Raw genomic sequence first — 24,962 nt, forward strand, 5'->3', positions numbered from 1 at the left:
AGAACTGATGTTAGGGGTGGGTGCGGAACGGAACAGGGTCCTATGGGGAACCCGAGGGGCGCTATGACCCAGTCGCTCCATCCTCCATGCAGCAGCTCTCCGTCGCTGCGAGAGGAGGACCAGAAATCTGCAGCTCACAGAATGAAGAGCTCAAAATGATGCTGCGCGCAAAAAGGGATTAAACGCAAGCAATCTGTCGTCAGCTGCGGTGAGTCAACTGCTTTTTCCTGTTTTTGTCTTCTGTGCAAAGATTAGTGAAAATGTGTGCGAGGGTTAGAGTTGCATTGTTGTAACTGCAGTCGAGCTAATGACAGATGCATCGTGCTCACTTTCTCTGTTGCATTGGAGAAGAAATGCAGCGGATGCAAGCAGGCCTTTAATACGATCTGTTGTTTTTGTTTCTCCCCATCTGCCGGTCTAGTTTGGGCTCCTCCTCGCTTGGTTCGGCTGCTGGTGGGTAATACAGATTTGGCACCGGGGCTTGAGAAAGGAGACATGCCGTCGCTGAGCATCCGCTGCGTCGCTTGACTGACCATGATGAAGACCGAATCCACATCCAAGAGCACCGGCTCTGGCTCTACGCTCAGAAGCCCATCCCCGCACAGGAACGCGTACGAGGCGGGGATGCAGGCCCTGAAGCCCGTCAAAGACAATGCTGCGAATGGGGACGTGCAGGAGGGCCCAAGGGGACGCAGGTACGGCTCCAACGTGAACCGTATCAAAAATATGTTTCAGCAGATGCAGATCACATCCCCAGCAGATGCAGAGGGAGAGGACTGCGCTAGGAACGCTGAGAAAACGGTGCGCCTCTCCCTCCCCAGAGCCGGGAGCCTGAACGAAAACGTGGACCACAGCGCGCTGCTGAAGCTCGGATCCACCGTGTCCCAGCGTGTCAGCAAATTCGACACCAAGTCGGAGAACGGACAGCTGCGGGCCTCGTCGCCCAGCTACTCCAGGCTGCAGGAGACCCGTCGCATCTTCGAGCAGCAGCAGGAGAAACAGCAGCAGGAGAAGTTGGCCACCACCAGAGTCCTGTTGAAGACAGACAAGGCCTCGAGCTTCCAGGATGGAAGGTTGGACGTGGTGGCTCGTTTCAATGGCAGCACAGAGTCCTTGGACAGCCTGGACACCAGCGAGGCAGTGTCCCCTACTGTCAGCCAGCTTAGTGCTGTGTTTGAACGGGCGGCTGAGCTCCGGAACAACCTCCACCGCCTTTCCTCTACCCCACCGCTCCCTTCCCGAGGGGTCAGCACCAAGGTGGGTGTGTTGAACTCCAAAATAATCACAAAGAGGGTTAGTTCCTTTGCAGTAGGCAACCAAGAAGAAGACATAGGCAAACAAAAGGGCCAAGAAGGCCCTCCAAGGGGCCCCAGGGGGAAGGTAACTCCCCCATCTGAAAGCATTAATGGGGGACAAACTGTTGCCCAAAGTGCCCCAGCAGGTGAACTTTCCAGTACTGTCAGAGAGGCAAATGACCAGAGAGAAAAGACTGTTTCAGATGCAGGCGTTGAAGCCAAGGCAGAGGTCACACCTGAGGATCCCAGCAACACAATACTGCAAGGTGACATCTACATCTCTGTGGAGAATGGAGAAGCTGTTGTTGAGAATCAAAGCTTTCCAACGGGAGGTGAGACAATCATGCAACAGGGGGAGATGGCTGACGAAGACAGGACTCTCAGAGACGACCAGTCAGGCAGAGAGTCTGTGGATATCAGTGCTTACAGCACAGTGGGAGAAGACTTTGGAGGCAGCCAGGTGGATGAGGACGAAGATGATAGCGATGACCGCTATGAGCCTGAGTCCAGCTGCGTGGAGATTTCTGGGTTGCCTGTGGAGGAGGACCCGCCCCCTTCGAGGAAGATTCGCTTCAGCATGGAGCCCATCAAGGTGAGGAAATATGCAGGCCAAGAAACACAGAATGAATATTAATTAGCTGTAGGTAGAACATGAAGATATTTTACAGATTACGCCCACAGAGCCTTGTCCAAGAGGCCTTGAGGGGCTGATTGCTGATTTGTAGTTAGGTCTATATTCGAGTAATTTGTTTTTGTTGAAGTTGACATTAAACCTTATCAGCTGTGGTACAGTCATAGCCAGTGCCACTGTCAGCTTTTTTTTAATGAACCCATGCAGCTTCTGCTGGTGTCACAATGATGCTGACATTTTGATTTTAGCCTGTTTCAACACAGGGCTTTGCACACTACTAACACCCTCCCTCCACAGTAGCCAGCTGCTAATGGATGGACCTACATTCCTACTGTGCAGCTGACATGGGCCCCTGAAGAGCTGTGGTGTTGATACTTAACTGAAATGTAGTGGAAACGGCTTCTGTAAATAATTGCTATTGGAAAGAGGACCAAAAAGGCCTGGATAATTAGGCCTGTCTTTAGCTAAGTGGACACTGTCAGTTATGGTGTGGATGGTGTGTGTGGAACTAGATGAGGAATGGAGTGTTTTGTTCTTTTTTGTATGTGAGAAAGAAGTGAGAAAGGACACTGGTGATATTGGACCAGTGAGACGAGAGTGGAGGAGAGACGAGGAGGAGGAGGTAGAGTTGATTTAAAGTGCCTTTCTGTGTCTGGGGGTGGTGTAATGATCTGGAGAAGAGCATCAGATCCTCTGCAGCTCAGTCTCGCTGCTCTGTTCTGCCTTGAGGTCTGAGGCGTACAGAGATTCTGCAAGCTAAAGTGGGCACTGATGCTGTACATCACACACACATTCCCTCACACAGAAAGCCATTTCAGTGACTAAGGGCTCCTGTCCCATATCATGACCAGTGAAGTCGAAAGTAGCTCTTACTCTCCTCTCATGGCTGCACATCGGCTGGCAGCGCCTTAGCCGTTAAAGTCTGATATTTCAAAATGTTGGATTTTACTGTACATTCAATAAAAATAAAAAATAATTCTAGAAACATTCATTCTTGTTGGGCTGTAAAGGAGTTGTGATAAACATATGAAATTGGGCAAGATAATGTAGAAAGTACTTTTCTTGCCAGGAATTAGATGACAAGGTTGATACCAAACTTGTGTCCTTATGGCAAATATACAGAGAAAATCCCAAAAAACAACTAGCACGTCTAAAGCTCTAACTTGATTATCTTTACTAAGATGCTGGTAATTGCAAATCTATTTAAAGCTCCTTAAAAATGTCTGAAATGTTAATTTAATTAGTGATCACTAACTTTTATGGAATTGGAAGTTAAAGTCACAAAAAATGAAAGACCCCTTGTGAAGTTTTTGGCCACTAGAGGCAAAGTGGAGCAGACCCTGTTGTGTTTGTATTTCTGGGTCTAAAAGCACGTTTGCTAGTTAACAGGTTTCAGGAGAAGATTAGAGCAGGTGTACACAATGCAGGTTTCAAAATGGTAAAAAATTGCTTTTCGGATATTTTTTTTTAAAAGGAAAACAATGCAGTTAGCATTTGTTTGTCAGGCCTTAAGTTTACACACAAAGGGACTGGGTGGGAAATACAGAGTTTAAGGAAAATCACACAACATAATGCCTACAAATAAAAACAAAAACATACATTTTGACTTTTGTTCCAGCCAGTGAAACATTCAGGTACAGCACATTCTGTGAGTGTCGGTGCATAAGTACGGATTTTTGAGACTTGCTACATGGAAGCAGTCTGTCTGTATCTTGTTGCATATCTCACTAATCCCATGCGTGAAGTGTAATAGAGAAGCCAAAGGAAAATACAGACTTCTGTCAGTATAAATCCTCATGAGATCAAAGATGGGTAGCAGGAGGAAGCATCATGTACGGTCTGATAAAGAAGCCATAATTCATAGGCTTTGATAGAAGGCTGAATTTGGTTGTGACCCTCTAGTCATCATCAGAGAATAACCTCCTACTGAGCCCCTTCACACTGGTTCAGAGTGGCCTTTGTTATGGAGATTGATGCCGGGGTGGATGAGAGTAAATGGGGGGTGGGTGGAGCGTTGATATGAAGCCCAAATGTCATGCGACTGTAAAACTGCCCGGTCGCTTCCAAACAGGAAGTGCCCGTTTTTAGTGCATATTTCCCCTCTGTGCAGCACTTGAGCTTTTGACCACAATTAAGTCTTGTGGCATTGAGGGTGGTTGGACATCTCGGCGCATGTCTTTCTTTGTCTCCGTTTTTCACTGAACACTCCTTTCTGTCTGTCTGACTGTCTGTCCTCTCAAACTGGCAAAAATAGCGTTTCTGCTTGGGGTGGAGTTCACACTAAACCCCTTTGTTTGCTCCTCCTGACACTCTCTCTCTCTCTTTCTCTCGCTCTTTCTTTTCTCCCTTTTGCTCTCTGTCACCAGTCTGCTACTGTTAGTAAAAATAGCAGCATTGTTATCGTCACAGACTTGCCTTGCTTTTCAGGGCCGCCTCCTTGTTGAACACAGGAAGCGGCCTCTCGTGTCTTATTTATTGCTTTAGCATGTTTGGTTTGGATTCATACTGTACCACTCAGGATCAGTATACTGTAGTACCCGATGTTGTCTCGTGGCATGCAATGATTTTGAATTATTTATTTGATTGCTTAAGTAGATCTAAAAAAACAAAACAAAAAAAAGCATAAAATAAGATTATCTCCACCAGATTTGCACAGTGTTCCCTCCAAACTAGAGATAATCAGATTTATTTTCCATGCAGTATCCCTTTGCTTACTCCTCACCTAGCCTACTCTTACACTTTTGATCCCCCCTACCAGCATTACAACACACATGCACACACTTTCTCATGGGTTTCTGCTGCCTACGTAACTCTGAACAGCAGCCGTGGCAGCCTTCTTGAAGAACACCTATGATTTTCTTTCGCACTGTATCATTAACATAAACAAAGACTGTTCTTATATTCTAATAAACTGAGGGTGTTGAATTTTGAAAGCGAAGGAGATTTGCATATTTTAAGGTTGCTACCAAAAACTGTCCAAAATGCAACATTTGCTTGGCCACTGCTCAGATCAGCCAGTAGCAGATTGCCCAAGCAGAGGTAATACATCACCATATGTCAAGGTATCCTCGAACTGTCTATTACTTACTCAGTGGGGCTGCAGTTTTTCATACCATGCATTACTCACAGCCAGAAGGGGTGGGAGACCAGACAGATTATCAGCAAGGTCACACTGTCCCACTTCTCAGTCCTGCAGTGGTGGTGGGTTGCAAGCATTTACAGTACATGATGTGCCCACTCCCTCAGGTTGCTGCGACATGTTATGCAATCACCTGCCATCATCTCGTCAAGCTAAAAAAAAAAAAAAACAGACGTTGGTTACAGTGATCTGTGATCTTTGAGGGTGCACATGGACTGTGTGGAGCAAAGATGTGTATAGTTTGTCTTACTGGTGTGTTTTTTGTTTGTTTAGTTTTTTTGTCGCCTCTCTAATTAGAGATGAAAGTTATTCATTATGTTTTTCTATTGTAAATATTACATAGAGATCATTAATATGTTAAGAACATGTCGGTTCGACTAAAGACTTTTTGAGCGCTCCTGCTTGTTTGTGTTGGTAATAGATTTAGGACAACAGTGGAGCTATATGCTACAGCTGAATAACCTAAGTAATGTTTTGACTGTCTGTTAATTGCTCGTTTTCAATTTGTTGACAGTAAGCACGGGGTAACCACAATGGATGCTGCGGTCTGCACAGGCTTTTACAGCAGGAGCCCTTCCTAACACAATCCTCCTGAATTTTTACCAGCCTCTGGTCCAGCGCTCGGATCGGGGTTGAGCAGTTTGGGGGTTCAGTCAGTGCATTTACATGGACTTAAGTATCCAGGTTACAGTCTGCTTTTGATGGACCACTGATCAGCTGTGTGAAAGGCTGAATGAAGGGAGAGATCATTAACGGGGCGATGGCCCCTCATTTGTAAAAGATAGTCTGCCAAAAATCTAGCTGTAAATTTAACTAGATCAAAGTGCCTCACAGAAGTCTAAATAAGTCACTCTGCCCCAATGATTTTTTTAAACTTCAGACAGTTCCTGTTGTGGATCAGCTGTGTGTCTCCCCTTTTTTTCCTTTCTCCCGCCCCCGCACTGTCGCTCAAAAGTTAAAAAGTAGCACTTTCTCTTACAGTAATAATATCTGTTAATAATTAAGCGCCCAGGCTTCCAAAATAAGTCTGGTGGAGGAGAAATCAGGTACTGTTTTGCTGCATGTATACGCAGAGTTCCAGTAACCAGGATTCAGAAGAGCATGTAAACGCCAAGTACCAGAAACAGCTGATTTCTCTGAGTATCCCGGTTACTTAAGTGCATGTAAATGCAGTCATTGTCTTCCCAAAGGACGCCTCATATTATGGCCAGGAGGAGTTGACCTGGGAACTGCAGAACCTACGCTTGATAGACAGCCACTCTACCGACTGAGCATATGCTGCCCCAGATTACAATTATATTGTGAAAGATCTTAATATCAAAATAACACATAGAGTAATTTGTGCAATGTACCAAACTTCACATCATATGATTATTAAGCTGCTGTATCTATCCACATTTTGCAGCTGACCTTATTCTCATGATGTCGTGTGTCTCCTGACGGTCATCGCTAAGCTTACAGTATACATGACTGCTGACCAAAGTCTGACCTGCCAAAATAGACGGGCTCTGGTGCTATGCAACTGTTACCATGACAAACCCATCCATTTTATTGGCTGGGAGAGAGAGCCGTCTAATGTGAGGGCAGCTAGGGCCACATCCTTCTTTTCTGTCTGCATGTTGCACATCTGGGATTTGGATTAACCCCCAATTTCGGGAGGATTTAGAAGCAATTACCTGCCACTTCTGGACTAGATCAACCTGAGGTTGTTCTGAAAGCAATTCATGTTGGTGTGATTGAACTGTTTTCTTTTGCTTATATATATATATATATATATATATATATATATATATATATATATATAACATATTTTTTTGACATTTTGACATCTTGAATAGACATCGCACAGGTGTTCTGACCATTACAAGAGTGAAGTAATTGCAGCACATACAGTAGGAGCAACCACTTCACAGATTTCAAGGTATGCATGATGATCACCTTTATTAGCTTTGGCTTTTAAAGTCAGATGGAGCATCGAGGTGAAGCTCCCATAACTGAATCAATAGAAATAATAACAAGTGAGTATAAGTCATAAAAATGATGGAAAGCTGGGTGTTACAGAATGTGGAGAGACAGAGTGGAAACACTATTTCTGTTATGGCACCACCTACACACATTCTATTGGCTTAACCCAAAATTAGATATGTTTTTGGAAACAGAAGAAGGAAAGAAGCACAACATTTGAGATTGGTCCAGCCTGGGGGCAATGACGGGGGTTCTGACAAGCAAGTTAAACCAACTCAGTGTTCCCCAATCACATTGTAGCTATAGGGCCATTCAATTGGAACCATGCTGTAGGAGAGACAGGGGCTCCGGAGCTACTCTGTCATTTGGCCATCTCTTTGTCCCATCAAGTTCCTTGTAAAATGGCATTTGTCACTTACTGGCTGTTTTTAATGGCTCTGACAGTCCCAAGTGGCTCTTTATTATACACAGTGGTAGCTGGTAAGTGGCTGTAGCTAGCTGCCCACAGAGCTTTTGTAGCCCATCCCAGGCGGCTGGTAGCAGAGGGAGGGAGGAAGGGAGTTCCCTGACCATCTGTTAGCTCCTCTGACCTACTATCTGCCACAACTGGAACAGCGTTCTTCAGCCCCCGCCCCTCCACACTACCCTGCCTATAATCCTAATGTTTGTCTTCCAAAGAAAGCCGCCTCGCTGTTCGAGGAGTTCACCTACCACTCTGCATGTAAGGTGAGGTTCTGGTGAGAGTTTGCCTCATGCGGGGTCCAATTAGTCTGTCGGCCTCGACTGGGATTATTGACACAGAGATTCCTTCCAGAATCAAACGTGTGAAGTCTGTGTTAGTGAAGGAAGGATCACAGCTTCGCTTGCATCATGGCACCGGTTCTGAACTTGGCCAATGCCGCAGGTCACGGCACTCATTTGAACACAGCAGATTTTTCCCAGTGCCACGTCCTTATTTGATCTTCTGCAGCATTGTGGGTGTAAAATGACGGCACCACAACCCACCAGCTGTGGCCTTTTGATCTTTAAACTGAAGTGGTGAAGTGGTGCCAATGAAAACCTCATAGTAGCCACGCAGGGTTTGAGTGCACTGTTGTTGTTTTCTGCTATGTTACTTAAAATGGGAACAGTGTAATGTGTGTGTCTATGATCCACATTCTGCTAATCCCCCTAAATACAAAGGTAACCTAAATCAAAATCCATTAGACCTCAATGCAGGTCCAGTGCTATCTGTCTGCAGTAGGGTCAGGTCCAGTTTGATTCACTTAATACATAGTGTACATTTAATGTAAAATTTAAATAATATCAGCAGGGCTGCAAGTAATAATTATGGATGAATCTGTCAGTTGTGTTTTTGATTAATGAAACAGAAGCCAAAATCCATGTTGAAGTCTAAAAAAACTGCTTGTTTTGCCAGACCCACAGCTGAAAGCCTGAAAACATGAAACCGCACAAAAAACACTCATGGTGGAGAAGCTGTAACATGTTCGCGTTGTCATCATACTGCCACTATTCATAGATCACAGTGTTTGTCAGTTAAATGGCTAGTTGTGTAATATCTGTCATAATATATGCTAATGTATTACAGTGTTTTCAAGGAACCTGCGTACCATGTGCTGCATTTGGTTTTATTTTTTATTGTTTTCATGATTTTCAAGAACAATGTTGTTCCCTTGGACACTCAGCAATAGAGCCTAATATACAGGACAGCTGCTGACTGGAGAAATGATTTGCTCCCCTGACTATTTCTAGTGTGGTGGTACTATGAGACAAGATATCAACATTTCAGCTTTTATTTCCAGGTGTTTACATCTGGATCTGATATACAACTAGCACCTATTGTTTGAACCCACGTATTTTACATGTGAGCAAAAGTATTGGAACAGAAAGACTTAAAATAGATTAAAGTGAATAAGACGTAATTGCAAAAACTGCATCGACCCACTGACCAAACTGCCCACTGACAAAACTTTTGTATTCTTCTTTTGTAAAGCTTTTCCAGGCTTTCACCACAGCCTCTTTCAGTTGCTTGGTTTGGGGGGGGGGGGTTACTCCCTTCAGTCTCCTCTTTAGCAGGTAAAATGCTCTATAGGGTGGAAGTCTGGAGATTGACTTGGCTGGTCTAAAACCTTCCACTTCTTACCCCTGATCAACTTTTTTGTGTTTTTTGAGTCATTGTCTTGCTGCAAGATGAGGGATCAGTTTGGATGCATCTTTCTTTAAATTGGCAGACAAAATGTTTCTGTAGATTTCTAACTTCATGTTGCTGCTGCCATCACGTGTTACATCATCGATGAAGATTAATGAGCACGTCCCAGAGGAGGCCATGCAGCCCGAGGCATGACATTACCTCCACGATGTTTCACAGATGAGCTTGGATGTTTGGGATCATGAGCAGATCCTTTCTTTTCGTCCCCAAGTAAAAGTTCATCTTTGTCTCATCAGTCCTTAAAACTTTGTCCCAGAATTTATGAGATTCATCTCTGTATGTTTGTGGTAAATTCCAGCCTGGCCTCCCTATTCTTCTTGCTAATGAGTGGTTTGCATCTTCTGGTGTTGCCTCTGTACTTTTGTCAGTCCTGCCTTCTGAAGGTTGTTGCCGATGTCACAGTTGTTTTAGGGTCTTTATTCACAGCTCTCTCAATGTTTCTGTCATCAACGGTTGTTGTTTTCCTTGGTTTACCCATTTGGCGTCTGTTACGTAGTACACCAGTGTGTACAATACAAATTTGGGCCTTGTCATTACTTGAGTGTAGAGATAGTGATTGTGGGGATTTAACTTAACATTTTACACTATTTCTCTGGGTAAGAAAGGCTTAAAAATAGATGTGCAGTGTTCAGTCACTTGTGAAAATACAATGATAATAACTCTGAGTATGGAAGAGCTGGTTACATTTCAAAGATGGTGTCAAAACTGACAGGCTCTTTACTCTGGAGTTTCCAGGGAGACGGGGCCCAGATAACTGAAGGGTGAAGCTAAAGCTATGAGATGCTACTTTGTAACACAGATGGACAAACTAAATGGCCAAGAGAGAAGTGAGAGAAACATGAAATAAAGTTAAAAAAAAAAAGTGTTAAATTTGGCAGCAGAGGGAACAAAAGACTGGGGGATGAAAAGGCTAGAAATGAAATAAAATACAGAAAAGAATTTGCTTAATTCAGGACCAGCACTTAATTAGAGCGGCTAGTAAACCATGCAAGGTGGTGCATGCATAATCACTTTGGAAGTCTGAAAGTGAAGCTTTTAGAGATTCAGCTTACTCTGCCTGTGTGTGTGTGCGTGTGTGTGAGTGTGAGTGAGAGAGGCCTGTGAAGAGCAGCTGCACAGGGCCTCCATTAGCATGCTGGAGGTGGTTATGTAAACTGTCATGCTGTTAGACCAGAGTGAATGCGGGAAGTCGGGCCCTGGAAACAGAGGCCTCTGTCTTCATGGGAGCAACTTCAGCGGTTGTAATTGATTCCCCCCCCCCCCCCCCCCTTCTAAGTGTGTTTGATACACATTACCACTGTGAAACGATACAGCTCTGGGGCCTTGAGGAAACTCTGAGGCTGTCTCAGTTGGAATAGTCGATACATTTGAATTGCTTTATGTCTACGTTAACGGTAGCGGTCAGTTATTATTAAACCACGTATCCATCTTGTCTTTCACAGCTGTCCACAACCGCTGTGTTTATGCCGAGCTGAAGCTGCAATCTTTTTTGTAATCTAAAAAATTTGGAGTATGTATAAATACTCAATAAACATCTGTGCTTCTGTGGTTGGTGGTCCTTGAACTGCTGCCAAAGTACAATGACAGAAATTGAAAGCTGGATTGAGGTTAGAAACTTCCAGTTTGTTTTTTTTTTTAATTTGTATTAGCTTAAGAAGAGAATTATTTCAGGAATGTACTTGAAACTTTGGGTAAATCTCGAATTATTTCACCAGTTGACATAACCACAACCAGAGTGCACATGAAGTGATGTGTTTTATGTTTTCAGTAGCAGTTACTATATTTAGAGAAATGAAAAAACAGACTGGGTAACTGGGACTAAACTGTAACCACCCACAATGGTTGCAAAAAAGAGAAATGAGCACATTAAAGAACTCAAATTGCCTGTAGCAGAAGATCCAAAAAGACATGTTGCCACAGAGAAAACACTTACTGATCTCAGGGCAGTGCAGAGTATTAGTTAATACTACTCATCAAGAACACAAGAATGTAAAACTTTTCCTTCTGTTGTTCATTGTACTAAAGAAAATCACTTTTTTCCTCTACAGGATAAAAGAGATTATCATTGTTTGAGTCTCAGTCAGACACTGTCTGTTTCCTCCTGCAGGTGTTTGCCACTTACCCCAATGAGGACTATGACAGGCGCAATGAAGACGTGGATCCCATGGCTGCATCTGCTGAGTACGAGCTGGAGAAGAGGGTGGAGAGGCTGGACCTATTCCCCGTGGAGCTGGAGAAAGGTGGAAATTCTGCCTGCACAAAGCACCAAAGAAAAGACCTGGAATTTGTCATAAATGAATAATGTAACAAACGTTATTCATTTATGTTTGGGGTTCTCAGTGGTTGATTAGCATTATATTAGGAAACAGAATGCAGGTGTTTTTTTACTATATCGATTAACCCCCCACTGAACAGTTTGACTTTATGTAGTTGAAGCCAAATCCCAGGTGAATAGGATTTCTTCTAATCATCCAAATTTTATCTTCCATCTTTCATCCATTTCAAGCTGCACTTTCAACATTCCTTCAAAATTATGGTGCATTAATATATTTATAGAGGATTACATTTAGATTTGTGTACAGGGCAGGTTCCACATGATACCATCTGTGACCATGTTCTTGATAAACGATGAGTTGCTATATGTACCGTCAAAAGAGGAAAAAGAGAAACTGCTCAGTGTTTGCACCTGTCTCATCACATAACAGCTCACACAGGAAACCTGGGCGTTATCACTCATCTAACTATCAGGTCACATATAAATAGTGTAACTTAAAAAGCACTTTATTATTTGATGATTACTTTATATAAAGACCCTTAAGATACAAAAAAACGCGGCCCTGCTTAACCCGTAGAGATACACAGACTACTTTTAATATTTAACTTTATTTCTTTGCGACTTTTTTTTTTCTGTGCTTAGAACTTTAACTCTTTAAACCCTGCTCTGCCCTTTGAGCTACTAAGTTTATTTTATCTCGACATCCTGCATTACATAATAATGCAGCATATATTTTACTACCTAACTGAAATTGCTTCAATAAATTGTATGTTGTTACAATGGAGAATGTCTTAAGGGCACTGTGTGGAGTTTTTGACCAGAACATCGCTGAGCCAGTCATCACTCTAGCCAGAGAGCATTAATCCAATCATCCTAGCCCGAGAACATTCAAACCACCTTACCTTAATGTCTGTTTACCCTGTCATTGCCATCCATGCCGCATCACAGCTTCACCCCTCCACCACCACACCACCATCAGTGTTAAGGCCCCATTAAGGCTCCAGGGGCATTTTGTTGATTAAATTGTGCATTAATGTGGTGACTTTCCTGATTGAACTGTGATTGATAGAGACCATTTGGCTTTTAGCGCTTCTAAAATGCAGCTGACTTTTGCTCTGTATGGCCCCTGAACAGGCACATTGAGTTTACAATGGCAGAGAGGTAGGATGAGGCCCAGACTGTAGGGATGCACACTGGGTGGAGTAAAGCCAAGTTATGCTAGTTGCAGAATGCTACATTTAGTTCAGCGTTTACAGAAAAAGTGAGCAAGTTCAATGTTCTGTCCTTTTTTGGTAGCGGTGTAAGCCACTAAATGTCCCTAAGTTGAGTTTGGCTGGGGACCTTTGTTGCATGTCCTATGATTTCTCTCTCTCTTTCTAACCACATTTCCTCGGTGCCTCTGCTGCTCACTATCAAATAAACAAATAATAGTCCGAAGCTGAAAATGATCACTAAATATGTAAATCCCAAGTCTATTGACATTCATAGTCATTTTTCCTGTTTCCCTCTCTCTATCCTTCAGATGGCGATGGCCTGGGCATTAGTATCATTGGGATGGGTGCAGGGGCTGACATGGGCCTGGAGAAGCTGGGCATCTTTGTCAAGACAGTCACAGAAGGAGGAGCTGCACACAGGGATGGCAGGCAAGTTAATTCGTTTTGAATTGTCCTGATTCCTTATCTGGTGAAAGCACGAAACATTCCCGTTTAAATGCTCTGTGTAGCAGATGAGACATTTCCTTAGTAAGCTTTATGTCAGCGTGAGGTCAGCTTAGTAGTTGTAGTTGTATTTCCTTGAGTGGATGCTTCATTGTCCGTATTGCTTATTCTGATCCCTGGCAACTGCTGATGGGTCTGGCTGCCAAGAATGAGGACTGAAGCCTGACTTGTGTGGGCTCAAGCATATAGATGATGAACAGAGTCCACAGCTGAGCTATTAGTGCACATCCTAAACCTCCTCCCTCTCACTTCTCTCCTCCAGGATCCAGGTGAACGATCTGATTGTGGAGGTGGATGGGACCAGTTTGGTGGGAGTCACCCAGAGCTTTGCCGCCTCTGTACTCAGGAACACCTCAGGAACTGTCAAGTAAGAGACAATCAGTCCCAATTTAAAATTAGGAAACACAAAACATCCAACCAACAGTGTAGTATTTATGAGACACAACAGTGACATGGCCCATATTTATTGATCCTTCACTTTCCTTCACTTTATGTATAATTCCAAACCTGTGTTGATGTCAGAAAACCTAAATAAATTGAGCACCAAATTCATGGCATTTTTATGGTATTTAATTAAAGATGTATGATGTATAGACATTCTCCCTTTGTTCAAAAACAAACTGTCTTAAGTGATTAAGAAAAGCCACAAACTGCCATGAGATTTGTGTCTATAATGAGTAAATATAAACTTTCACTGCCTGGCTGCAGATTTTAGCAAGCCTCTCCCCTCTAATCAGAGGACAAGTATGTCAGGGGTTGGGAGTTTATAATTGTGCTTCTTTGGCACTGAGGATTCAATCTAGTATCATGTCTTACACAGTTAGAAAGTGCCCAGCTGTGCTTCTGAGTCCATGCTAGTGCTGCATTCATTTCCAGAACATGCTTATTGACGTTTTTAATTCATATTTATGTTTTACATAAAAATCAATTACATATTGAATAACATTTTCTAGTGAGCTTGGCCTTATCTGGGACCAGGACGAGGACACTTTGTTTCGCTATCTGTGCCCGCAGCTTGCTATGCATTCATGCTTGGTAGAAAGGGTTTCCTCTTGATATATATACACGCAGTCTCACAAGCAAGACTTCTACCACATCCTGCCCATTCAGCGCTACAGACTGTAGATTTATATCTTAACTCTCATAGGGTCCTTATTATACACTTCAGTATTGAAAAGTTCCTTTTGGAGACATTTTGAATAAAATCCAAATATTCCATAGTAAAGCTACGGAAAACAGTTATCGGGAACAAATACAGTTGGCATCAAAAGCAACATTTTGAAATGCCAGAGGGCTATTTGTAGCCTGGCCCACTGGCATTTCGTTCTAGCAGACTGTTCCCTATGTGCTCCTTTCACCATCTAAGCTCATTCATAATTCAGGGTTTAGTGGTCTTTGCTGTTGTGGTAATTGTTAGTTTTGTGTGACTTGTGAAGATCAGAGACCTCCAGATATAGTTCATACATTATGGATCCATTGCAGTAATGGCAAAGGGCGCTAGAGCTCAGACCAATTCATAAAAAATGTCAGGCAGATGAATAGATGAGGGCAGGATTGGTGTTTGTGAACATTTAATTACCCGTTAGTGCAGCAGAAATTGAAACGCTGCAGTGGCTTAATAACCATCTGGAGCTTCATCACGATTCACTGTAGCTTTTCCTCGGTGTTCAGTTTACACGGTGGCTTTAATTGGACAGACTGTTGTGAACCTCAATGAGGAAACTTATAACCTCTATAATGAACTCTAAAATGAGCTAAAAGAGATGGTTGAGGGTTTGATTCATCATGAGGCCAATTCCATAGAGGCTGCCCTTGTTCAGCTCTAAACAGGAAGCCGCTTTCTGTAGGACACACATGACAACACACCACTGTAAGCTGGATATTATGTATGAAAAACATTTGTCATGTCTTTTGTCATGAAACACTGTTCATACTCTGTGGTCAGGGGAAAAAAGCAATGTGTTATTAAGCATGCATACATGCTATCACATGTTTTGAACATGAACTGACTTGTCAAAATACAGATTCGTGATTGGGCGAGAGAAGCCGGGTGAACAGAGCGAAGTGGCTCAGCTCATCCAGCAGACCCTGGAGCAGGAGCGATGGCAGAGGGAGATGATGGAGCAGCGCTACAACCAGTACATGGATGAACAAGAGGTTAGTCGTCATGAGTCTTCAGTGGTGGCGTAATGTTTGCAAATGCACTGTGCAGAAGTGAAGGTGAGCTTTTTGCCACAGGAGAATAAAGGCATCAAAATTGGCTTTTAAGTTTATTTAAAGTTTTTAGGAACAATATACTGCTTTTAAATAAAATAAATTAAGCTTTTTGTTGCAATCCTTTGTTGGCCCTAGTTCCTTCAGGATTATGACATTTATCCCAGTAGCGCTTGTGAAGAGAAGTGACTCTCTTTGCCATGGTTGTGTTGTAGGTTTTGCCCAAAAAGCCTCACTGTCATATCCAGCATCAGTCTGATCAAATGATAAGCTTGGCTACAAAATGAGGACAATACAGGATCACTCAAATTTTGTGGTCCAGGATTAATCTTTGTGTGTCAGATGGTCTTTGTCTTTCAAGTTTACATAAACAGAGCATGAGTCAAACACTGTCTGTAGTTTCATTATAATAACAGAGAGGAAGTTGCTCCATTCATGCAAAGGTGATGATGGTGGGTGGTTTTTGAAAAGTAGTTGCTTGTAAAGGGGAAAGTGTGGTCTATTCTTTTGGAGTTTTGCACCATCTAGTGGCCATTTGGTGTCACAATACTATCTTTATTTCAGCATTGAGGAATGAATGTTTCCCTTTTGAATTTGATAGCGTCAACTTGAATGGTAATGTGAAAGTTCCCCTCACTTTGACCTCGTCCCTGCAGGGGGGTGAATATGGCACAGATGAGGAAGAGGATGACGAAGAGGAGGTCAGTCCACCGTATCCCAGCGCCATCGAGGTGTTTGACTTGGCAGAGAATGAGGACATGTCACCTCTGGAGACAGACCCTGAGAAACTGGCCCATAAATACAAAGAGGTTTACAGTCATCTCCTTAATTGAAGCCTTTCCTGTGTAATCACAGCCTAGTTCCTCTGATGTAGCTAATATTAACATGCATTTGAAAAATTGTCTACTTTCTTTGCTATAAAGCTCCAGATAAAGCATGCTGTGACCCAGGCTGAGATTCAGCAGCTGAAAAGAAAGGTAAGATGTTCAGCCAAGTTCATATCTTGTAGTAAATACTAGTCCTAGAGGAAGACAAAGCAAAGAAGCCTCGATTATTTTAGTGATCCGTGTTCTTTGTCCTCACTGAATTTTTCACTCGTCTTCTCCAGCTGCACCACGCAGAGCAGGAGAAGCAGCGCTGGCGTATGGATAAAGCCCAGCTGGAACAGACCCTGCAGGAGAACAAGGAGCGTATGGAGAAGCTGGAGGGCTACTGGATGGAGGCTCAGAGCCTTTGCCAGGCAGTGGACGAGCACCTGAAGGAGACACAGGCCCAGTATCAGGCTTTGGAGCGCAAGTACAGCAAAGCCAAACGCCTGATCAAGGAATATCAGCAGAAGTAAGACGACTTCACTGCACGGATGAGAGCAAAATGAGTTGTTTGGTGGATTACGTTTGATGTAAATAGGTTAATGCTGTGATCTGCTACAATTAACAGGGAGATTGAATACCTTAAGAAGGAGACGCAGCGCTGTGCACAAGTTGGGGCTGAAGCCTCGCTTCTGAAAGAGGAGTCAGGACAACTCCAAGAACAGGTAACAGAGATGACATCCTAGATATGGGTTGAGTGGGGCAAGACAAAGTAATCTGGTATTTTCTAGCTTCTGATTGGCTGAATAAACCCGATCCAGCCTATCAGCAGAGGGTAGGGAAGCAGTGCAGGGGTCCTTGAGAGCCACTGTATATGTTTATGCACTCAATATGAAAGTAGATTTGCAAAACATTTTTCAAAATCTCAAGTAAATTTCGGTTAAAAATATAAATGAAGGGCTTTTTGTTTGGCATCTCATAGCTGATTGGGTCTCGTTTTTTGTTATATGGTCAAGGCCTTTTCTGTAAATCTGATATTTATTCAAGCAGCGTGCAAACTGGCATCAGATGATCAGCTGAAATTGCATATTATCAATCACGTTTTTTGTAGTTTACAGCTGTATTTGGGCAGCCACTAAAAAAACTCATATTTCAGCCATTGTGAATGGTTTTAATCAAATTAGATTTTCTGTATTAGATTTTAGATGTATTTATTGATGATTTAAAAACAGTACTGGCAGTTTGTTTTAAATACAATCTGCTTTTTGTTTGGAATTGATTTTGACTTTTCACGTTTTCTGTGCTCGTTCAGTGGCAATTCGAAAAAGTCCCAGAGAGACGCCAGCAATGCTACAGCCTTATTTTTGTCTTCTCCAAAAATTTCCAAAGACAATCAATAAAGCAGTTAAGACATCTACTTGGAGTAAAAGGCCTGGTATTCTTTTGATGCATGTTAGGGGGCCAATAATCTGCTGGAAAATCATTCTTAATCCAGAGGATCCATGCTGTGCTGAACTTGTCCTTGGTTTAGTTTGTCCTGTGCTTCATGCAGCACTTTGCTTGTATAGACTGTGCCTCAATATATAAAGTAAACAAGACATCCAAAAATGAAATAGTAATATTGGTCCGTGTATGTATTATCTTTAAATATTTAGTTGTGGTCCCTTAAGTGTTTTTCTGATTTTGCTTTGGATAAAATTAACTTCTTAAAATTTCTTCTAGCACAAGTTGCAAATAAACTCAATTTTTTTTTGCTGCAAATTCAGGCCGTGGCAGTTTTGTTTCAGCACTTTTGAAAATAAATTCCCACAAAAGTTCTTTTAATACGTCTTAACCTTAATGTGAAAATGCAGCACAATGCAGCAGTGACAATATCTAAATGAACAGTGTTTCTACAATGCGAGTAACTTAAATATATAGTTTAAAATCAGAAACTGTATATCTTAAAGATTTGTTTGTGTCAGTTCTACATAATGTTTCGGCTTTTGGACCTGTCTGTATCCTAATGAATGGTTCACATACTGCAGCATAATTTAACGTGGTTATATTTGCATTTACCTCTGTCTTCTCTAGGTGGCTGACTTGGAGTGCAGGGTCGAGGAGCTGAAATCGGAACCTTTATAAGAGCCTTTTTCCATTGTGTAGCTCAGAAAGCAGAACTTCGTCAGAAGAAGTAGAAGATAGTGTTATTGTACTTGCAATGAACTGCAGGGTATTTCTCGTCTCCAACCTGTTTCTGGTCGCATATTGTATTATGTGTCCTCAGGCTTTGTATTTCAGCTACTTAACCCTTTTATCATGTTTTTCTGTTAACCTTTAATGGGAATGTGAGGAACATCTTTATTATTAGAAATGGACTCAAATGAGCTCTTGTTCTACTGTTCCTTTTTTCATTTTCAGAATTCAGTATTTTAATCTTTTCATTTGTGTTTTGTGAATGACGAGTTCATTGCTTTTATTTGCCAAAAAACAAGTTCCTTTCTTTCCTTTGCCTAGTTTTGTGACCCCTTTTTCTGAGTTTGTACAGATGTGATACTGTGTGGTTTAACAATCAGTTTGGTTTGTAAAAATTTTTAATGTGTATAACATTTAACATTATATAAACTAATGACATTGGAGGTTGATGTATATTTTATCTGAGGAACACGTGTAAATGGGAAGGCAATTGCACTGAGGACATTGACAAGGTGCTTCACTGGAATGGGAGAATAAATGGGAACTAAGTTTGAGGTGTCTTTGAAATTGTACAAACAGTAACCCAACTTCTGTGGGTCGTGTCACTTAACCTTGAGAACCACCTGCTGCCTACCTTTGAGAAGTGTTTGTGTATTTTTTACACACCGGGACTCACTAATGAGCCATTAATCCTCAAGTTCAAACCTCTCGCTCCTTTCAAAACAACGGACCACAAAAACAAGCCTCCACATCTGCTGTGCCACAAAATGGATCTTTTCTTCCCCTCAAAATGGATGTTGTCAGAGACTTGTGTTATTACTGATATTAGTTAGGACTACTGATATAAGAAACATTACTGGACTGTGATCAGAAGAAACCAGCAGCAAGGTCCTAGATTTAAGAAGCTTGTGTCTCTAACCAGCAGCTGCACTTGACACCGCTGTGTGTAGCACATGGAAAAACACTGCCAGGTTTCCACCTGTTTCAACCTAAGCACAGTTTCAATTGAGTCTACTTGTGTCAACTTGTGTCATACCAGTATGTTTGTATAGTTGAGGTAAGACTGAAATATTTTAATTTTACTTAATATTTATAATATAGTCAAGTCGGAAATGAGCTAACAAGGACAAAAACTGACAAAAGCAATGCAAAAACCAATGTTCAATAGACAAACAATATTACAAGTACTGTGTCGTAAAGAAAATTGATCTGGGTGACTACAAAAACAAAGATAAGAGTAATTAAAAAAAACAGGCATGGTTATGAATATTTTCATAATATTAAGGCTTGTACAGTGCACATGCTTTGCATTGTATGTTTTTGTGGAATAAATGGTCAACAGCGATGGTCAAATTGGTTTTTATTTCAAAAGTTGACATGAAAACAAGGATTTCTGTGTGTGTCCTCTTTTACTTTTGTGATTTGCAGAAAATCCACTGAATAAACCTTTCTGAAACATTTGGAGCTATTGCAAATAGTTAAAGGATAACTTCTGTCATTTTCTATATTAGTTGTGAAAGTAACACTTCCCATACAGACACTAAAACCAACAATTAATTGTCTTTACTTTCATAACGTCCGCGTGCAGCGTGGGTCGGTTTATTCATCTGTACTGTAGACCATTTTCCAAAAACGATTAAAACAGAGAAACTGCACTACTTGAGATGTTTCTTCATTCCAAAAATCCACTAAGAACTTTTAAACAAATGTTACAAATGAAACAAATTGCTTTGGGACAACAACGGAGGTTTGCAGCACACAAAAGTAAGCTAGTCTAATAAGGTAGGACCGAGACAAATCAACTGTAAGTGGAGGCAATTCATTGTTGGTTTTAGGGGAACTGTGGGGACCTGGTAAAAACAACTTAAAATAAAACAAACAAAAGTTATCCTTTAAAACCGAGAAGTTTTACTTTAGAAGGAAACTGGATATTATTGTAGAAGACATTCACATTTCTTCCAAAACTAGAATACTGCAGTCATGACCATTTAGTGCAATTCAGTTTAGACTAAGCGCTTTTACAGTGTCTCCTTCTTCTGATTACAAGTGCATCTTCTGATGGTGTCTCCTGAGGTGATAATTTCTTGAAAAGCTCTTTCCACACTGGGTGCATTTAAACATTCTCTGTCCCAGGTGAAGCATTTGATGAGCCTTGAGACTCTGGGGGCGGCTGAAGCTTTTACAGCATTCAGGGCAGCTGTAGGGCCTCACCCCCGTGTGCTTCCTCTCATGTCTCTTCAGGTCCCCTGACTGCCGAAAGCTCTCTCCGCAGTGGGTGCACAGGTATGGCTTCTCCCCGGTGTGTGTCCTGAGATGCACGTTGAGCTGGCCGGTGTACGAGAAGCTTTTGGTGCAATGGGGACAGCTGTATGGTTTTTCGCCCGTGTGAATGCGCTGATGCTGCTTGAGACCATAGTGATTCGTGAAGCCTTTCCCACAATCAGTGCACAAATACAGAACCTTCACCTGCTGGAAGCACGTGTGAGATTTGAAAGCCTTGGCGCTCCCACAGCTCTTCCCACAATGGGGACATTTATACTCGTTTGGCGCCTCTTCTTCTTCCAGTGGAACCATTAGGCTGTCTGAATGGCAGTGTGAGAGATACTCCACGGGGTGATGCCTCTTAATGTGTTTAATAAGGTAGCTCTTCATAGTGAAGGAGAACTGACAGTATGAGCATGAGAAAAGCTCAGATGTGCAGTGATACTTCATACAAGTGTTGCTTTTCTGATGCTGTTTAAGGTTACCAGATGTGGAGAAGACTTTGTCACACCGGTCGCAGCTGTAAGATTTAGACTTCTGGTGCACCGTCTGCTCATGCCTTTTCAGGAAACCAGACTTATTAAAGGTTGCCCCACACTGCCCACATTTGTGCTGCTTTAAAACGCACTTATGTGCTTTGAGATCATCTGGGTTTCCATATGTGCGTTTACAGCGATTACAGCTGAACCATTTGCGCTTCATTACCTTAGCATTTCTGACGGCAGGTGTGCCCGATTCAGTGCAGCTCTGCTCAGTGGTTAATGGCTTCTTGCAGGTGTCAGCCCTTCGTCTTGGTGCTATGAGCTTTGTTATGGCAGAAATTTTAGACCTAGCTCCAATTCGCCGAGGTCTCTGAGAGGGAGGATTTTGAACAGACTGAACTGTTTCAGCCTCTGAGGGTTCTGGAATGAAATCAGGATCACGGCTTTGATCGTCGGCAGGCACTGGATCTTCATCTTGATTTTCCACCGTGGTATCCTGTGAGTGATGCTCCCTGATGTGCTGCTCAAGTGTGTCCACTGAAGAAAAAGCCAGCGAGCACTCAGCACAGCTAAATGGCATAGTGCTTGGTTCCTCTGGAGGATTCGTTTTTTCTTTACTTTTATTTTCTTTTTGGTGACAACGCAGGTGCCTGGTGAGGTCATTGTACTGGCCAAAGCACTTCTGACACACAGTGCAGACATATGGACGTAACCTCTCATGGACAGTCAGCTTGTGTTTTTTGAGGGACACTTCATTTGTGAAAGACTTGCCACAGTCCAAACAATTGCATTGGCATGTTTCTGCTTCTCCTGCATACGAACTCCCAGTTTCAGTTACATCCATAGCTTCTTCTAGCATCTCACTTCCATTATTTTCCTTTGTTTCATCAGTAGCAGCTGGATATTCGGTGTCATCGGTTTCTGATCTGTGTCTCAAGTTCTCCTTCTTCTCACTGAGGACGTTATCCTGATTCTGAAGTTTAATCAAAGCCTGCTTTCTGTGAACTAGCTGGTGCCTGATTAAGCCGGATGCCTGGCTAAAAGTTCGCTTGCACTGTGAGCAGCAGTAAGGGCGCTTATTTGAGTGGACACACAGTTTGTGCCTCCTGAGGTGAGGTATCTGCTTGAAAGTCTTCCCGCAATCGTCACAAGTTTTAGACTCAACGGGATCAACAGATAATACCACTAGGGGTGCTGCGACAGAGTGCCCTGAGTCTTCAGTGGAAGTGTGATGTCCAGGTTCAGCCTCCTCAGTTGCAGATGTTATATAGTTCCCTGCAGGCTGTGTGTGGAAGTACTGTGTATGCCGGTGGAGGAAAGCCTCTGTAGTGAAAGACAGCTGACAGTGGGTGCACAGGAAGATCTGAGAGGCTGCAGCTGAACTGATCTCTGTGATGAAGGAGAGGAGAGAAAATATTACCACGTTTAATTTTACGAATTTCAAATTGTCCATAAGAATATTCCTAAATATTGTGCTGTTTTAAGGAAGCTCTGCTACTGGGTAGTAAGATTACCTGCTGCATTCAACTTCACAAACCACGTCTGGGTCCAAGCTTCACTACAACTGGCAAGAAGTTTGCTGCTGGGCCACACCATGAGCTCATCTCCAGGGTGTATTGTGCGACAGCAGTGGAAAAGGATGCTACCTTTGTACTGTACTGCCAGCAAATTGGCCTCGTCCCTACTCCGAGCACGATTAATGTACCTTTGTGTGAAGAAAGAAGATTGAAATAAATAAATGGAACTGAAGAAGTTTTTAGAAATACTGTTAGTTGCCACACACACAAACGAAACATGTCCAAATGATTGACATTGACACTTCTAGACTACAAATGGAAACTGTATACTGTGTATATTGTTTTTGCCTTGCTGAGGAGAAAAAACAATGAAGGTTGCGTTCAGTTTTGCTATACTTGGTACATTTAAAGAATTCAGTGATTAAACAAGATTTAGACACAGTTGCAATATCAGAATTCAGTGCATTACCTCATCCAATTTGAATGTGATTCTGTGGCAGCATCAATGTACTCGTACTGATCTTCCCCTTTGCAAATCTGCAGAAAATGAGTACATCTTCAAGACAATATGCAACTAAACTAAAAAAAAAACATCTGAGCTGCACGTCTCACTTTATTGATTTCTATTGGAACTATCGGAGCTCACCTCCCACGAGAAGCCACTTGCCATGGCAGTTTCGCTTGTCGTCACTTCACCCTCATATGGCCCAAAGTGCATTCCTGGGGACACTACTGTTCCATGATTTATGACCCCGACCCCGGCATGGGGAATGCTAGATCTGCCTATCATCAGGCCATACGGAAGAGTGAGAAGAGCCCTCTGGGGGACGCCCATGCTTGTCGGAAAATCAAGAATAAAAGATGGGCCATTTATGATTGTGGGATCACTCTGATCTTGGAAGAGAGTCAGACACTCCTCACAATCTGGTGAATACAAAGAGAAAAACAGAAGAATACAGTGCTCCAGTTATGCAACATTACATAAGTAAAGTAATCACACTTCAGGGTTCCAACTTGTAGCTTATTTTTCATGTCTTAAAATTTAGACTGTTTCTATTTATTATGTCAAATAAAGAAAACCCAATATGTCGGTGAAGGTTCTCAGTCATCCAGATTTGGTTATCTGAAGACTGAATCATGTTAACTGGACTGTACACATTTGGAGCTGAGAAGATAGATGGTATGAGATTCACATGTATGATCACATGGAGAACCCTTCTCTCAACACATGCTGCCCTTTCATCCATCCCAGGAAGATTAAGACCACTTCACACATCCACAGAGGACCACACCTAACAAACATCATCTTAGGACACAACTGACTTCCCCAGCCACTTTATTCAGACTGAAGAAGCTGCCAGTCCAGCTGACATGATTCAATCTTCAGAAAAAGAAAAGACAAGGCTGCTGGGCCACATATTAAGTCACATTCAATAATACGTTTTCAATTTTCAGCCTTTAGTTCGTTGTGTCTTGCTTACAAAAGCCATCCTCTCCCTCAGGGTTTTCTTCCTGTGCCACAGTGTCCAGTAACTTCTGGATGGGTGTTTGGGCTGGTTCTAAAACCGAAACCACTAGAACAAAGACATTAATTAACAGCCGTAACATTTATGAAATCACATTTAGTGGATTAACAATCAAAGTAGAGTACAACGTAACACAGATGCTTATCATACTGAACCTGCAGGGGAGTGGGTTTCGGTGGCTACTAGACACTCCTCCGTTATAACAACCTCCTCGGTTGTCTCGACCCACTCAATGTCGTTGCTCCTGTCCGACATGAGTGCAGACTCTGTGGAGAGTTGCTGGAAACTATTACCCAACGTTATTAGTTAGCTAATATCTGTGACAGCGCACACACACTAAAACAACATACAGGCGGGCAACGTTAGCATATTTACTTTTGCTAAACACCAATGTAGCTAGCGAACGATGGCTAACTACGTGTAACACTGTTGGGGATACGCTTAAAAGCCGCTGTCGTCAGTTTGTGTTGTGGCTAATAGCATAGCTTCATTGTAGCTTCCCTACAATTAGTAACGTTATGTGGGTGTCAGCCATGAAACTCCCGTTCCCGTTCACAACATCTACATTAACATGAAGAAACGTTTGCGCTTACTCTATTCGCAGCGGTTAATTTTCCCTCAGCCTATTTTGCTAACCGGTGTTAAAAAAGTGTTTGTTTTAGTCGTAAAATATATGGACTAAGGCGCGCCCCCGGAAGTGAATAAATGTCTCTTTCAGCAGAACAGCATGGTGCTCTTTTCAAAA

At 42.5% G+C, this 24,962-nt stretch overlaps 2 protein-coding genes across 4 annotated transcripts; one reads left to right on the forward strand and one right to left on the reverse strand.

The window, feature by feature from the left end:
- The first annotated feature begins 57 nt into the window (after positions 1–57).
- Positions 58–19,775, forward strand: LOC137105251 (neurabin-2-like). The gene is made up of 11 exons (XM_067487158.1): positions 58–208; positions 422–1,887; positions 11,347–11,479; positions 13,037–13,157; positions 13,495–13,599; positions 15,257–15,389; positions 16,103–16,255; positions 16,370–16,423; positions 16,555–16,784; positions 16,884–16,980; positions 18,329–19,775. The coding sequence occupies exons 2-11, from the start codon at positions 535–537 to the stop codon at positions 18,377–18,379; spliced, it is 2,430 nt and encodes an 809-aa protein (XP_067343259.1). The 5' UTR covers positions 58–208; positions 422–534; the 3' UTR covers positions 18,380–19,775.
- prdm9 (PR domain containing 9) lies at positions 19,774–24,962 on the reverse strand. 3 transcript variants are annotated; one of them, XM_067487156.1, is made up of 7 exons: positions 24,811–24,962; positions 24,373–24,503; positions 24,173–24,265; positions 23,338–23,615; positions 23,161–23,228; positions 22,689–22,879; positions 19,774–22,563 (listed from the first exon to the last, which is right to left on the reverse strand). In XM_067487156.1, exons 2-7 carry the CDS (start codon positions 24,470–24,472, stop codon positions 20,471–20,473), a joined length of 2,823 nt encoding a protein of 940 aa, XP_067343257.1. In that variant the 5' UTR covers positions 24,473–24,503; positions 24,811–24,962; the 3' UTR covers positions 19,774–20,470. The 3 variants fall into 3 exon arrangements, with proteins under 3 accessions (XP_067343257.1, XP_067343258.1, XP_067343256.1); XM_067487157.1 differs by having other exon boundaries at positions 24,368–24,962; XM_067487155.1 differs by having other exon boundaries at positions 24,373–24,961.

This window comes from Channa argus, chromosome 20 (assembly GCF_033026475.1).
Source record: "Channa argus isolate prfri chromosome 20, Channa argus male v1.0, whole genome shotgun sequence".
Taxonomy (NCBI): domain Eukaryota; kingdom Metazoa; phylum Chordata; class Actinopteri; order Anabantiformes; family Channidae; genus Channa; species Channa argus.